The sequence below is a fragment of the Syngnathus floridae genome, chromosome 3, assembly GCF_059516105.1.
Source record: "Syngnathus floridae isolate MCC-2025c chromosome 3, RoL_Sflo_1.0, whole genome shotgun sequence".
NCBI lineage: Eukaryota > Metazoa > Chordata > Actinopteri > Syngnathiformes > Syngnathidae > Syngnathus > Syngnathus floridae.
In genome coordinates, this window is record NC_142415.1 from 12,817,798 (window position 1) to 12,834,538 (window position 16,741).

The 16,741-nt window shown below is 43.0% G+C and overlaps 1 protein-coding gene across 2 annotated transcripts; it reads right to left on the reverse strand.

Annotated features, from left to right (window-relative positions):
- Positions 1 to 717: 717 nt before the first annotated feature.
- Positions 718 to 16,202, reverse strand: rnf111 (ring finger protein 111). 2 transcript variants are annotated; one of them, XM_088370332.1, is made up of 15 exons: positions 16,081 to 16,202; positions 12,565 to 13,511; positions 10,374 to 10,506; positions 8,541 to 8,695; positions 7,500 to 7,694; positions 7,011 to 7,387; positions 6,540 to 6,780; positions 6,073 to 6,430; positions 5,116 to 5,241; positions 4,910 to 5,027; positions 4,211 to 4,291; positions 3,073 to 3,168; positions 2,743 to 2,829; positions 2,331 to 2,434; positions 718 to 1,919 (listed from the first exon to the last, which is right to left on the reverse strand). In XM_088370332.1, the coding sequence occupies exons 2-15, from the start codon at positions 13,433 to 13,435 to the stop codon at positions 1,802 to 1,804; spliced, it is 3,060 nt and encodes a 1,019-aa protein (XP_088226458.1). In that variant the 5' UTR covers positions 13,436 to 13,511; positions 16,081 to 16,202; the 3' UTR covers positions 718 to 1,801. The 2 variants fall into 2 exon arrangements, with proteins under 2 accessions (XP_088226458.1, XP_088226459.1); XM_088370333.1 differs by lacking the exon at positions 2,743 to 2,829.
- Positions 16,203 to 16,741: the final 539 nt, after the last annotated feature.

Genomic DNA, 16,741 nt, shown 5'->3' on the forward strand with positions numbered 1-16,741 from the left:
AGTGAACACCTGAGGAGCAGTCGTCCATTTGTTTCGTTTTACACACGTTTTTTTTTCTTCTGGTTTTACATTTCGTTTTACAATGGAGGATTACTTATTCAAACGATTTAAGGTCGAAGCAGGAGGTCATCAGTAAAGGAAGACCAACTCCGGAGCTAAAAAGTTTGATTCGGACAACGGGACTTCGGAACGGAGTGGTACGTACAATCGAAAACAAGTTTTTGATTTCATGTGCTGTATTGAGTGTTTTTATGTGAGAAGACTGCTGATGAGATTTTAATTAAAGTAGTTAAAATTAAATAATGAATAAGCCACACTAGAGCAGCGTTCCCCAACCTTTTTTGTGACACGGTTAGGTGCCGGACAAATTTTTACCGAGGGGTGACGTCAGTGCCTCCCCAGTCATGAGCCTCACCGTACGTCACTACTATACTGTATATAAGGCATTATTGACAATGGCCCTCCGAAGGAAACTATGACTACGATGTGGCCCGCGACAAAAATGAGTTTGACACCCCTGCCCTAATTCCTACATTTTCCATTCCCATTGAAATGAAGACTTTTTTCCACATGCCTCCCAGTTACTGAGCAGTGGTTTTTTTGTTGTTGTTTTAGTGGCCGTGATGATTATTTTTTCCATTTAAAAAATTCAACCCTTTCAATTTCACGCAAAAATACATATTTTCATCAAAGAACAAAAATGACACCACTCAGAAGAAGAGTTATCCAAGTTTATTAATATTTTTTAAACTAATATAAATCCCACAGAATATGCTTCTGGTGCCTTTGAAGGGTGTGTGATGAGAGCATGTATACCTGCTTTTGATTCATTAAGTACTGCATTTCATCACTCCGTTCAAAATATTTTTTTTCTTTTTTTTAACGGGGTTTCATAGTCAAAGTGGAAATACATGGCCTCAACATGGCGTCGTAATCACAACTAATCCTGCCGTTTCTCTCTTGTGCAAGTTTTATGCCAGTGAACACTTTAGCGTGTCATCTTTTCGCACAGCTGATGCTCAACTACGGACACAGAGGGGTTGGGGTGTGGGGGGGGACACTATATGTAGCCATCTAGCTATCCGTCGAGCAATCTATCCGTGATGTGACCACCCGCATGTGTACCTACAAGCCCCGTTTCTGGACGAGGGTTGTGTAACATTCTTTCTGCGTGAAACAGATGCGACTAGCGTGTTGACAGTTGTGGGGCGTAAGTTGAGAAAATACTGTGTCCAAGTATGTGAATGTGCACTAATACAGCAGCTGATTTGTTAAACATAGTTTCCCCTAGTTAGGAACGTCTAGGAATGCTTCTTTATTTAAAACAAAAACATCTTTCACTAAAAATCCACATCCTCTAAACAAACTATTCAATACAATGATTGGTAAAAATGAACTCTACCATGTTGTTGTGGAGGCTGACATTCTAGTCTAGTAAAGCGAGGCCTCGCAGCTTTACAAGAGCAACTTGTCCTTGCCTTTAAGCCCGTGGGTAAATGTGCAAACAAATGCATTTTGCAAGGAAACATGCGGGGTAGGAGGGAGGTGGGGGCGGGGAATATGACAAAACAATCCAAAAGCTACATAAAAGCTTTATAAATACATAAACTCTTAATGGAGAAGTGATAGCCGGCACTGTCAAGATGTTCCTAGTAGTAGAGCTGCGCAGGTCTATTCATTGCCTTCTTTGGTTGACTGCAGTACTCAGGAGGAAATGAAGATGAATATGGAAACTAAAGTGTTCGTTAGAAAGACACGTGGCACGGATGGGAGGGGCGGGGGGTAAAAAAATCAAACAGCATCAACTCTCAGCAGACAACTGCGCCTCAATGTCCACTCTGCAGATGGGGCACTTCTTGTTGGTGAGCAGCCACTGGTCCACGCACAGCTGGTGGAAGAGGTGCATGCACGGCAAACGCCTGGTTGGGAAGAAAATTATTTAGCCACTCTTAGAAGTTCAGATTTGTAAATTATGCTGAATACATATGAATATCCTCTTTGTAGTCTAAAGGGGCAAAGTGCTAGCGCCACCCCTGGTCATGTTTGGCTGAGGTTGAAATGAAGTAAACGGGGTCTTTTTATTTGGTGAATTTGTTCTTACCCCCCCCTTCCCCTCCAAATAAATGCTTAATTAATTAATCAATTATTAATGCAATTATGCTTTCGGGCCAAGACACATTTTGTCACCAGAGGGTAGGCCTTTAGAAAAATGCTGTGCAAGTGTCAAAATGGCAGCCCAGTGGGACCTCATTTTGAGACACTCTTGGGTTTTCTGCAGATACCTTGGAGGTTGTGAAAGTGAGCAAAGTGAAATGAGCTCGGGGACTCACCTGACATCCTCCCCCTCCTCCAGTATGGACAGACAGATGGTGCATTTCTCCTCTGTGTCTTCGTCCGCCCCCTCGTCTTCATCCTGCTTGCCGTGCAGCTTTCTCTACAGGTGACAAACATTTGGCGACATCAGAAGCCACGTGCAGATAATCCCATTGTTTAAAAAAAAAAAAACAAAAAAAAAAACAAAAAAAAAAACATGAAATTTGCTCACCTAAAGTGACTGCTATAGCTATTTAACTATATGCAAACATTTTATTGAAAGAGTTATCTATTCTTAAAACACTGCATTCCATTTGGGGACAGAGAGAATGGTCCTTTTGTCCTGAAAAGAGGAAAAAACAACATGGCCCCTCCCCCAAGACTACAGCTAACACTTGTTTCCAAATTGATTGGGTCATTATTTCTCACCGATTCAGGGCTTGCGTGCATATTTTTCCCAATAGAGGCCCAAGCTTCGGGGGTTAACTGTTGGTCAATGTCTCTCTCCAACACCTTCTGTATTGGGTGGCAGGGTGTTAGACGGCCTGTTTAGTTACACCTAGGGAAAGCCTTCCCCAACAAGATCTGCATTCACAGCTAAAAGACACTACAGCACTTGGCTAAGTGAGTACAAAAGACCACTCTGTCCCAGAACACACGGTAAGAGCCAAACAGCACGACACACAAACGTATCAGGACAATGCATACAATAGGCGTGCGTGTTCAATATGCTGCTCTAGACAGCCTAAAAAGTCTCACCTTTTTGTATTTGTGTGGGTAAGTGCACCTCTCTATGGTTCCCTGAGAGGCTCCCCGGTTCACCGTCCCCAGTCTTTCCTCTAAATGCAGCAGGTCCTTCAAAGGGGCACAACAAACAGACACTCAACGCTCCTCATCGCATGTTGCCTCGCTCGTACACCGAATGTGTCTTTAACACCGGCAACTGTGAAGCTGAGCTGCAGCTCTTGCGTGCATGTTCAAACAAGAACATGCATATGAGATTTTTTTGTAGTCTTTTAAGTGAAAAGTAGTATTAATATTTAAGAAGTGAGCAAATGTTTACAGTTGCTGGACTGGGTGTCGTCGCAAGACTGTTTTCACATGTTGACATGCTCAACATGTGATTCACAGGTCTGGCTTGTTAATTTGAATGTCAAGAGGTTTTTGCTCTGAGCCTCAGGCACGGAGAGAGGCATAGTTAAAAAAAAAAACATGCCTATTGGCCTTTGTCCACGTTGTCCACAGTGTTTTAGTGCAATTTTTGAAGAACTCAGCTTAGGGTAGAGATGCGGGAAATTTTGTTTACAGGTTACTGGTATCTAGCTTTTGTGGCTTGACGAGACAGTTCATCTTTCCGTCCCATCCCTGGGTTTTTAATGACCCTAATATTAATGCTACTATCTGTGAACTCATCTAAAGTATTACAGATTATGTTAGCATTAGCTTCCGTTATTGTATGGTTTGGCTGAACATGTTGGTGTTCTAACTGAATTTGTTTTTTGGGTAACGCCAACAGTAAACTTCGAGCCATAGCTGCTTCAGGGGCTGCCCATCCCTACTTGGCTCAATTAAGTATGCTCCTGTGTGATTCTTTATTCATACAAATACATATTTTACAGGAGTGGCAAATTAAACAGCTTGGATTCTTTTTGGAAGAACTGTTTGGTGTCTTCCAAACTGCACAGAAGTAACGGTACCTACATGGTACATGGCATCATTTCAATTTTGCCAATGATGTATCGCTTGGCTATACTTTTTTAGTAGCGGTATAATCCGTGACCCCCGTGGGGACTAAGCGGTTCACAAAATGGATGGATGGATGGTATAATACAGACATCTCGGCTCAACTCAACTAATACGTCTTTACGAGCAGACAATGCAATCAGTGTGCACTCACCTCGTAGGTTCTTCCAAAGCCAGTCATTCGAGATGAGATGTAGCGAATGTGCGGGTAGGTGACTTCAGATATACCAGTGTGCTGTCAGGAAGAAAAACACACACACGTTACTTTGAGCTATTACAAAATGACCTTTTTTTTCCCCCCTCCTTTTTCAGAATTGCGTCATGTTGGCATGATGAGAGACATTTGGTTTATCTATTTTTTTTTTTTCCAAAGAATGTTCAATTATTTTTAGATTGGAGAATATTTGCAATCATAAAATCAACACTTTTTAAGGATTCGTAGGAATCCTGGTAACCTTTTTGAGCACTTTAAAACACAAAATGTCATATGCCAGTAGCACCGTAAACTCTTTTACTTTCTCTGTATGTATGCTGTGATAAATGAATATCAGACAAAAGTAAGGTGAAATCAATATGTTCTGTCTGAATCGCTTTTCATCTCACTGTCTCCAAAAGGAAAAAAATAATATCAGGAAGCAGTCGACCGTATTTGTGCAAAGACTTCTCCTCGAGGCTTCTTGAGTATGCACCTGAAATGCCTGATGAGCTTTTATTAATTGCCTTTGCATAATTCATGATCTTCGCCACACCATCCTTAAAACAAGTGTGTGTGTTTGGGGGGAGCATCAATGATCTTAGACACAATTCAATTAAAACAGAGTGGTATTTATGCAAATGTATGCTGATGTGTTACCATGAAGGGGATAGGGAAGTGGTGCAATCTGGAAGTGGGGTGGTAATGGTGCAGGTGGGAGTGCAGGTGCCCCGAAGGGTACGACGCCACAGTCACTCCAGCCTCGATGCCGAGCTCCCTGTAGACAAACACATTTGTCACCTTTCAGTAATGGTCTTGGCGGTAGGTGTGAACAGAAAAGCGTGGAAAGAGTATCCAACACAAACCATGCGGTTCTCTGCTCCGGCTGGCGAGGGTGGGAAGACATGGTCTGCGGCACGTGGATGTGGTGCCCGTGGCCGTAGTTGGGGTGCATTCTGTGAGGGTGGGGAGGAGGACGCTCGTGTGCTCGCCTGCAATGAATAAGCCATACAGGATTGCTAATCTAATTACAATTCATAAAACGAACCCTAATATGCATTAATAAGTAATCACTACAATTACGTTTAATCTTAGCTGAGCTTTGGAACGTCACAAATAACCATGGGTTACAATAATATACACTAACATTATATATACACTGGGCTAGACAATTATGCTCAAGGGCAACATTTGCCTTTTAAAATGCATGTGGAATGGAAAGTTGGGCCAGGTCATTTGTAGTTACAAAGCTGAAATGCTCATATTTTAATAACAAAATGTTCCCTCGATCAATTTCCTATAGGACTCGCTCGTACTCATTAAAGTTGGTGGTGAGCTGGAGCCTAATCCCAGCTGACTGGTTGCCAGCCAAACGCAGTAATATTTGTTTTATGATAAAATAATTTATGAGTGACTTGTTGTAAAAGGAATAAAGCAAATGTGTTTACAAAATTCTATATCTTTACAACTTCAATTGTAGTATTATTTAATGAATTAACTAATCCCCTGAAAAAAAATAAAACAATAAAAATAATAAAACAATGAAGAATGAATTTAATATCTTCATTATCCAATTCTAAAAGGGAATAAATGCATAGAGTGAATAATACTGGACTCTTAAGAATGTAAATGTTCAGTGGTCCAGATTAAAAAATGCAGCAGTCTACGGGCCCAGAAGAGTGAAAGTGGCTGGTGTTGGTGCTTTATGGTCCTGTCTGTTTTCGGTGGTTGTGTTTACTAAAATACAAGACCTTTTAGGAAGGGTGACTTTCACTATTTGGGGTGACTCGATATCCGAGCGTTAACGACACAGAGGTACTAACGTGGGGTGCTGCATCATTCTGCGCCTTTGAACCTCCATCCTCTGCAACATTTCGTGTTGATGGAGCCGTTGAACTGATCCTAGTGGTGGCATATGGTGCGGCAGGGTCTGGTGGTCCGGGGGCAGGTGCTGCGTCAGCGGGGCACTGGAACTGGAGAGGTGGTGGGCGGCTAGAGGAGGGCCACTGGGTACAGTGTGGCCTGACGGATGGGATGGCAGCGGTGGATGAAAGGAGTGGACATTGTGGGGAAGGACATAGTCGCCTTGTGGAGGAGGCTGAGGTGTAAGTTGAGGGTTCCCATGGGAATGAGGACAGGCAGTGGAAGGCTGATGATGCAATGAGCGTGCCAGCGAGCCATCTGTGAAGAAAATATGAAATAAGCCAACAACAAATGTCCATTGTGTTCGCAGTCCATATTTTCCCCGACTTAAATTAACCATCTGACAGTTGATCACGTCCATACTAACATGAGGGGTGTATGTAATGTCTGCATGGCTGCTGTAGCTGTGTTTGAGGCTGGGCCGCCATGCCGGAGCTGAAAGAGTCGACCGCAGCTGGCTGGCTAGGGCCAGGCGTGGCCTGGGAAACGTAGGGAGGAGGCCGGGAGGTGGAGCCTGGACAGCAGGGGTCAAAGGCTGACGTGCTGCCATGGAAACTAGCACCGCTGCTTCGAACGCTACTGTTGCTCAGGTCCACTGGCAGCGTTTGCTGTGAGGAGAGGGACACATTTCAATTCATTGCTCATTTATGCTTCATAATTGTCAACCAAGATTAAAAAAAAATATGTTACTAGTAAAAAAAAACAGCCATTCCACTAGAATGCTAAATCTGATATCAAGGATATTGAATAAATGCCAGAACTAGCTTTCCATAATCACATAGACGACGGTACGATGTTTGTCACTACTATGTTAGCATGCAATGCAGTAGAGTATTACCTGCTCGTGGTAATGGGCTGTGTTGTTGCCGTTTCCACTATTGCCGCTCCCGCCGCTCACTCCGGCACAGGTTGCAGGGAGCGCACTGGGCCTTTCCACAGCACAGCTCGGCTCTTGGAATGGCAGGGTACCCGGGGGCTGCGGTGTGGGGTGGTGGACATGAAGGACAAAATGGTGCGCGTTGCCGTGACCGTGCTGGGAGCCGTTGGCCTGAGAGGACGAGGCCTGCATGCAGCTCGAATGGGAGTGGCTGAGGGACAGATGACCGGGGGAGGGCCTTCCGCATGGCGAGTGCTGCTGACAGCACGACGGCAGCCTGGGCATGGCCGTGCCTGTGGTGTCTCCCGCTGAACCTGACAAGCCTGATCTGCTGTCATCTGCTTAAGACGAAAACAAAGGCTATAGTTCTCGATGACCTTTCCTAGATAAATACAGCTTCCATAAAATCCATGAAAAATAAAAGCATACGGTTGCAACATGCTATCTTACCCTCGGCGGCTATTCGGGTCGAGCCACTCGGCCTTGGTGTGCGCATGTTGTTGGGGACTGAGCCTGGGCAGCTAGTGGAGGGACCGGCGGCATCATTGAGCTCTGAGGTAGAGGCATGCTGGGAAGATGACGACGAGGACGACCTGACTGTTTGAGGGAGAATGCTGCCAGAGGTTGTTGGCACAACTGAGAGGTCTAAAATCAAAGACAGAGCAGATATAACATATGCAGAAAATGACTGTATGCCAAAAAAAATAGAATATATGCAGAAATTGACTGTGAAAACTGTTCTTAGTAGTTTTTTGCAGGAGATAAAGAATATATACCGCCGTCTGTCTGTCTTCTAATATCCCTCACTTGAATTGTAACACTGCCACATACAGTCCTGATACTCTGCCTCAGCTTAACATCCATTTCCATTTAAGAACAAAGCTTACAGATCAGGATGGTGAATGTGCCACATTTTGACAATCTATTTATAAAATCTGATTAAAGAAAATTAATACACACTTCCATGTGTTCATAGTTATGCCTGTGTGTGCATGCATGTGCATTATTGTTAAGAATGAGTGCGTGCTGGTCAGCAGATGCTTAACAGCCGAGGAGGAGGAGACCGATTCTCATTAGCATTCTGGTGTGCGCACTCCATCGACTTTACTTATTCACAAATTAATCTCAGGCTCCATAAAAAGTCTCAACTTTAACATTCACCCATGTTTGAGATATGAATAAAAATCCCACATTCCAGTTGAGCAGAGAGCTAAAAGTGCAAACTCAACATGCTGGAAAATGTTATCTTCTAATTGTCTTCAGAATTTTGTGCCAAATGGAGGGAGTTCATAAAAGTAGCCCCTTTCAAGTGCTTTCATAGTTTTGCCTCAGTCACCCTTTCACACTATGATAATGGTGTGTGGGGTGTCATGGGAATAAAAAAACAAACTACATTAGCTTTCTCAAAATACTCATCAGACTCTTCTGCTTAGTGATAGTTGAGCTTTGATGGCAGCTCTGAATGCTAACTCGGCCTTATGTTTTCCTTACCATCTTCATCAACAGTTAGGTCAACCACCTCTCCAGAGTTCTGACGCAGCGGCTGGATGACGGTGGACAGTCTGTGGCGTCCTCGGGGTTCTTGGAGACGGCTCTGAGAGCAACTGTTAGCCCATATCCTACCAAGACCACCCAAAGAGCGCGACCTAGAAACAAAGGTAGGATAATGGTGCTTATACATTACCCTCAGCAAAGGCACACTCGCATTTCGCCGGCAATGTTTGCTTTGGGGCTGCATTAAATCTATCCTGACATATGTTACCCAAAACGTTACTTAAGTATCGACCACCCTGTCCTAGCATCTTAAATTTTCCTAAAATTTCCCCAAATACTGCTTTTACATGGGAAAACAATGGTTTGCATTTTTGCCCATTTTCCGACATCTTACGGACTAAAGCAACATGTCAATAATTAGTTTATACTTGTGCATTTTTTGCACTGTGGAATTGTAATATTTTTTGGTAGGGAAGTTAATTCAAACCTTTTTGTTTTATTATTTGTATGGGATGCCATGGAGCTTTGTGGTTGGGGAATATCATTACACCTCTCATCCCATGAGCTTTCCAAACCTACACAGGTGCGTGCAGGGAACTTGTTAACGCCAAATTGCAACCTCCTTTCATGTCTTACTAAAGCATGTAAAAATTATTTTTTTTATTTTCTGACCTTCACTTTTAGGACAAACGCACACGTATACAAAATGTCAAAATTGTGCGATTGCCAAGTAGTACGCAGAAGAAAACACAGTAATTGGCCAGGCTCCTCAACTCCTAACATCCACAAGGGAAGGGTCCCTAATTAAGTAGACTCTGGATTATTTTGTAAATATCTGTTTGCCACCATAAACTCCTGAGGATGGGAGAGGTGAAGCCCGGAGGACAACATTTCACCGTAAACATGAACATACTAGTGCAATAGGAGGTAGCTCAGCAAAGCAAAACAGCCTGGAAACCAATAAAACAACAGAACACCCAAGAAGGAATAATGATGAGGCATAATGTCAGCACATTGCATTGAGATAGTGGCAGCCATTTTGTTAAATGCCACATGACTTTTTATCTTTCACATATGAGCTTTGGCAGGTTAGTTAGAACAAAACAAATGTTATCCACCCATCTGCAGAAAATGTAGGTTGCACAAAATATATGTATGTCACATTATTTATATACAAATTAGTTCCTAAATGAAACCATTAATTCAAATGTTGCTAAAGCCAACATTGTGGTTTTAAAGTCACGCTCAAGCAGACAAGCAATGTTGGGACAACACGCATGTCCTGAGCTCAACTTTAGAATGAGACCAGGGGCCGATCAAGTGTGTTTATTATTGATTCATATCGAGTACGCCGTTCGCTGCGATCTGGGCGGGACGTCGCTCGAAAGCATCCCACTGTGTACCGCAGAAACACTGGAATGTTCTCTGAACGCATTGCTGTGCAAGGGCGCAGCGGCAACAAAACAGCCAGCAGACTGATCAACATGTATTCACAGGAAAGAGCTGCTCCCTGGGAAAAATGTAGGCCCAGTACAGACAACTGGGAGAAGATGTAGTTGCTTAATCACCAATAAGCATGGGAAAGTCCAATGACTCGTGCATTTTACCAAATAAAAATGTTTTTGGAGATAACAAAAGCAACACAAATGTGACTGTTCATCATGACGTCATCCGTGTGGCAAAAACTAGAGTGTTTCCTGATGGTTGAGAAGACAGGCTTGAATGACCAATTGGCTGCAAATGCAGGCTGCAGCCTGCCTACCTATTTAGTCAACGTTTCTCAAATAAACAAAGGCATTTTCAAGGTGTTCAAAGCAAAACGCCGCCTACCTGAAACTATCTCCAATTGTGACAATTTCCACCTCGCTGTCTGTGGAGGTAACGTTGATCTCCTCGCTGGCAGGGACGGCAGGTGCCGGAGCCGGAGTAGCGTCAATCACCACCACGTCCTCATCCAGAGCGCCTGTGCACGTGGACGGGAACGTGACATGCATGTGAGTGAAATGGCAGTTTTTGGACATTGGTTCATTTTGTCTCAGACACATTGTTAAAAGTGACTCAATGAATCATTTTCAAAATGTATCTATATTGACTTCACTGACCAGACTGTTTTTCTGTGTCACTAACGCTAGAACTGCGATAACTGTTTTGCTCTGCAGTGGTGCTTTTTTTATACGGTTGCGAGAGACTTGCAACTGAAGTTCATGATTCCCATTGGGAATTTCTAGTCTGACTGTCCCCTGAGCACTACTGCTTAGCACCCTCTCCAAATAACCGGTGAGGCGTTGACGTGATTACCAAAACAACTCTGATCTTCAGGACTGAAACTTCAGCACAGTTTTGCTCAAGAAATTAAAACACTGTGCCAACTTGATCACATTTTGAAATCCCCTTTACGATTCAAGAATGGACAGGCTCTTAATTAGATCATTTAAAATCATAGTGCCACTCAAAAAAAAGAGATATTCTTTGTTATGTGACTAGGTAATGCGCTAGCTCGTCCAAGACAATGACAAATTCATCCCTAATTGTGCAGTGAATTCCAAAATGAACCACATCAGCACTCTAAATTGTGATTAAAATCTGCTTTAGTTGTACAACCCACTTCTTCAACTATTCATTGGCATATTACATTACGTTGCATCACTTCAACTGAAAAGCATTCGTTCGTGCAGGACTGCACTTCATTTTGGCAACACCACAGATTGTGATGCCTGCAAGCACCGTTATAGTGCTTTAAAACAAAGCGCATAAAACAGTACCATTAATGAAAGTGTCAGTTTGATACAATGCATATTACAATATGCAATAAAAACACTACCACCTGTTCAATTGGAATTTGAATTCTTCGCAGAGAAGCTATGTAAAAATACAGCAGCCTCCATTTTCTACACACATTAGGATCTCGTCTTGGTTAAGTCGTCTCGTTTCCACTGACGGTATCGACCTTGCTCCTCTCTTTTCTTCTCTACATTTGAAACAGCCACTACTCTCCTACGCACCTCCTTAGTGACGTCACGTTGCTAGCGCGCACTGCATGCACACACTAACAAAAACTAGGGAGAATGTGATGGATTGCAATAGATGGTGCTTGGTTTGTGGCTGTTTATTTCAGCTAGAAGACATGAAAAGAATAAGCCCTTTGAAGGATGTGGAAACGAAAGCAAACGAGCGTAATACCACAGACTTTTGTTTTTGAAAATGTGGCATTTGAGATCCACTGCAAGCATGTTAAGTTTACATGACTATCATTAACTTTGCAGATTGTAACTCAAAAGCATTTGTTTGTGACTGCAAGCAAAATGCATGTAACGCATTGTCTCGACCCAATTATTGGCCTCCAAAATATTTACATGTTTTAGAACTGGGCTACTTTTTTTTAGATTTACAAAGGAGGATGTACTGGGGGGAAAAAAAAGCAAGGAGAGTAAAGATGGTTAGATTTGTCGATGGAAGCGGGGCTTAATATTGTTTACCGATAACAGAGCAAAACAAAGTCCTCCCGTCAATTGTAGCAATACGTGACCCTTCGCATGGATATAACACAAAATGGGCTAACCTTGCGCACACAAACGTAACTTACCTGACGATAACAGCAAAACATAAGGTCCTCCTGTCATTTGTGGTGAAACGACGTACCGCTAGACAAATTTAATTACATAGGCATATATTAAAACAAACAAAAACAACCAGAATGTTGAGCTGTAGCGCTTATACCTCCATGGACAGTCACAGAAAGGGGGATGATAAAAGGCATGCTAGTAACTTCAAAGAAGCAGTGTCACATTAATTACTGAAGTACAGGAACACACAAAACTTTTGTTCCACCCTTTGATACTGGAGGACTGCAACCCTAACTCTAATTTTATCACTGCTCAAATCATTGTAGAGCCTTCACCTGCCAATATCGCTACTATCCCGCCAGCATGGTGATGTAAACAAATGTCATGTGACATCCGGTGGACTATTGATACCCAGACGAGCAATAATACAGAAGTAGAGCATCAAAGTTACAGGTTACCTGCGGCTACTGCAGCACTGTTGGGTTGGCTGCTGGTGCTGCTGACATCCACATAGAGCTCATCCTCCACTTCGGTCGAGGAGGGGGACGACGAGCCACTGCTCAGCTCCTCGCTTGAACTACTTGTGCTATTGAGTAAAGCATATTTTCGTCGTGCAATCACTTCTCGTTTCTTCCTCTGCAGTAGTAGTCGCTCCTTTTGCTTCTGCGTACGCTGCCCTCCCCCAGGAACTGATTTCACAAATCGTTTCCTATGCAGAGTCCGCCGACTGCTCAAACAGGGCCGATTCAGCAACACCGGCTCCGCCTCGGAGCGCACCCACTTATGCGAGCGGGTCCGCCTCGTTCGACCCACGACAGGGCGAAGACTAACTCCGGTGGCTGGTGTCGTGAGGGTGGGGGCTTTTTGTTGGCCCCCCGTCGGTCCAGCTTCCACATCCTCCTCGGAGCTCAGTGTCTCCGAGTCACCGAATCGCAAGCTGGAGGAAGGGGACGAGGCACAGTCACTAAAAGATGACTCATGATTGTGTTCATCCTCGCTAGAGTGTCGCAAGAGTTCTTCCCTGGGACGCTGAGGGGCCACGGAAGTCTCGCTAAAATGTCCGACTTTAAAGTCAGACGGTCCAGCCTGTTGGACTTTTCTTTTTCTGCGTCCAGGGAGGCCTCGCTCCGAGTCCTTGTGAGCCGCCGTATCCCTCAAGGTCCGACGCCTCGATTCGGAACACAGGGTAGCAAACTCGCTGTCTGCCATTCCAATCACCTCCATATTGCTAGAGAAGTTCTTGGCTGCTTCCATAGGCTCCGGGTTCACCAGCGGCTCCTTCAGATGCTCCTGTCTGCTGGAGGCCTCAGACGGCACTTCACTCTTCATAGTGGCAGCTTTGTCCGCACCGAGCTAAGAGTGCGTGCGCGGTTCCTATGCTTCAAACCATTTCATCTCACAACACCTACAAAAGCAAGAAAGAAAAACACGACAGTTAAAGTCATTGTGCTGAAAGCCTACTATTAGTGACTTCATCCTGAGAGCCAATAACTGAGATGAAAGCTATGCTAAATAAAGGCCATTTAGAAATGGTCTGTTTTATTAACAGCGATAAATTCAGAGGGCATGTCGAGATCCGCTTGAGCAGGATAATATTAGATGACATAGAACGTTAGATGTTTTATGGAGCTACAGATGCGCCCCGCCCGAATGATAAAATTATAAACATGGCATAACAGTTCTCACAAAAAGACTGAATTGTTATATGGAGTGCAAAAAAGAAATTGTTGAGTTAGTTTTCTTTACTTGGGCTCAGTACAATGGGATGCCTAACCCGTTTCAATGTCGAGACAAAACTCATTTTTACACTCTCAATTTAGGTTAAACTCAATCCTCCGCGTCTCGATCTTGGCCTGTTTTAATTCCGTTTTTCCCCACGTGTCCCTAAGTAAAGCTGTTACGGAGGAGCCTGATAACATTACAACATGAGAATAATGTTGCCCACTTGTCAGTCGTTGCAAACTGGTCACCTCTGTTTCCTTTTCAAAAATGTTGGTGACGCCCGTGCCAGACATTTTTGACAGCATGTTTTTACCGAGTTGAAATTGACTTGTTTTGTTGTTTAATGTCATACTTGAAAAGTGGGCAATAGGCCTGCCAGGATTAGTTGAGTATTCACGTGAAAATCATTGAATAGTGGACGAGTGGTTCATGTATGCACTTCTTGGGGGGGGTTCCCACAAAACAGTTTTTTCTCCCGCTTCGTCCCCTGGATGTATGCAGGTTCGTGGCGCACATGGGCAGTTAGAAGTTAACATTAGCACAAACAGTGTGTGTTTGATGTAACACAATGTCCTGTTGCACGCTAACATATTGTAGTGTCTACTGTGGATTAGTCAGTAATGCTCGACCATCTAAAATAAAACATTGTGGCTGATGCCTGATTTCATTTCTGACGGTCAGGGTTAGCACACTCAGGCACATTGTAACACGATGTCTGTTAGGTGCGGCAACATATTGTTGTGTCTACTATGGATCAAAGAGGTGTTAGTCAGTGAACTCACGTTTATTAACAACCGAAACACAGTTTTGTAAGCATGTGACTGACAATGAGGCAGGAAATGTTGCGAGTGTTGCTTTCATTACCTGGTAAATCTGGTCATTCAGGAAAAGCCATATTTTTCATGAGCCTTCAATGCCAATACACAGCAATCAAATATTACCTAGTTTGTTAAAATATACTAATTTGTAATGCTGTACAAAGAAAGATTTCCTCTAATCTTAATTACATTTTGATTATGTAGGTGCTAGTGAAGGAAAAAATTTTCAGATCAAATTTAAATGAAAAAAAAGTTAAACAAACAAACAAAACAAAAAAAAAATTCTTCAGCAGCGTGCATTTCACATATTTCTTTTATATTTGTAAATAGTTTCATATTATTTGTGCAACTGCATCGTGCATATAGTTTAGTTTAATTTTGAAATGCACAGAACATTTATAGCAAAAGACCCAAACTGATTGTTTGTCATCAGTGATCCACTATACATTTACAACATTGTATTACAGCATTGGTCACTTGAACTGGATTTCAAGTAATTTTTAAAAAAATCGAGCTTATGAGCCACACCATCGCTGTGTGCAATTTTCTTTCTCCAGCTCATCATCAGAAGTCACAAGACACACTCTCTTCACACTAAGAATAAAGATTTATCCTCCCTGAGATCAAATGATGATATTAGGGCCAACAATGCTACTGATGCTCAAAGCAAATACTCTCAAACGCACTTGCAACTGTAAAATAAGTGAAGCTGCGCGTTTGTGAAAGCAGTAACTGGATCTTCTTTCGGCCTAGTTAAAAAAAAAAAAAAGGGATAAAAACATGAATTTTCTTAACCAATGCAAATGCGAGTCATGGCTTCTAGGGCCGTTGGTGAACAGCTACTATCAGCTGTCCGAATATCTTCCACAATAGCTGTCGAAACCACTATGAACTTGTTTTCGTGTAGAAACGCAGGAAACAGTACTAAGTAGCTCATCGGAATGATCATTTGCGACAGCAGTTTTAAAAAGGCAAAACTACACGAGAGAGCTAGTAGTCACATACTAGTCCACACAGAAAACAACAGAGATTGCACATATGTTTTTCTAAATGTAGAATTTTCAAACGCGCCTTTCAGTTCGACGTAGAAGGTTAAAACCCGGCAAGAAAAAAAATGATGACAGACGTTGAATCGGGGCATTAATATCAACGTTAACACAAACCGTAACTCGGCAGGCCTACATACAAGTCCCAATTGTTAATGGCTGGGATTGTGAAACTGACAACAGTCCCGATGAGAGCTGAAAAGCAGCATCGAAAGCAATGGGCCCTGAAGGGCTGCGTGCTAAGCTAACGTGAAGGCTAGCTCAACTCCAGTAAACAAATAGGCGATTTTCCATCACTATTCAGACCCGCGATCGTCTCGTTTCAAACCAACAAAGGCAGAGCAACATCTCTACAGTGTGTCTATGAGATAATATAGAAATATCTCACTCTTAGCCCTCGACGAAGTTCCCATTCCTGCCTCTCGAGTCGACACTGTTGTTTACCCAGCAGGTCGTCTGTTCGCTCTCTCTGGCTACAATACTGGGTTTGTATTCGTTGCCGCACGGGGGCACCAGATCGCAGGTATATATTTGCGACACTTTTACGACAGTGAGCTTCGTGGACTTAGCACATCTTGTGAAAAGTAGGGGGTTGTTTTAACTTGTCCTTTCAGCTGTTCGGATGATGAATGAATACACGAATGTCTTTATTCAGGTCATCGATTGAGCTATAACACTGTCGAAATGCAGCCATGTCCTCAAGGTTACAGATTAGGATTTTGACTCAATCGACTCAATCTGTTTGCAATACCAGCGCGCCTACTGGTGGTCAGAGCGAAGCGTACGTGCGACCTTATAAATAAATCTGCTATTTTATCTATCCAACCATTTTCTCCAAGCACAGATTCTCAAACTTATTACATCCAATACCGTTTACAAATACTTTGCTCTCCAAGTACAACTATAATGCCCAACTTCAAAATACAGCAGTGAATACAGTAGTGCCGTTGGCCCTAATGTGATCTAAAATGCAACATGTTTTATTTTTCAATATATATACAACTCATATTCTTCTCCCATAATGAATGGACGGATTTAGTAAAAATACA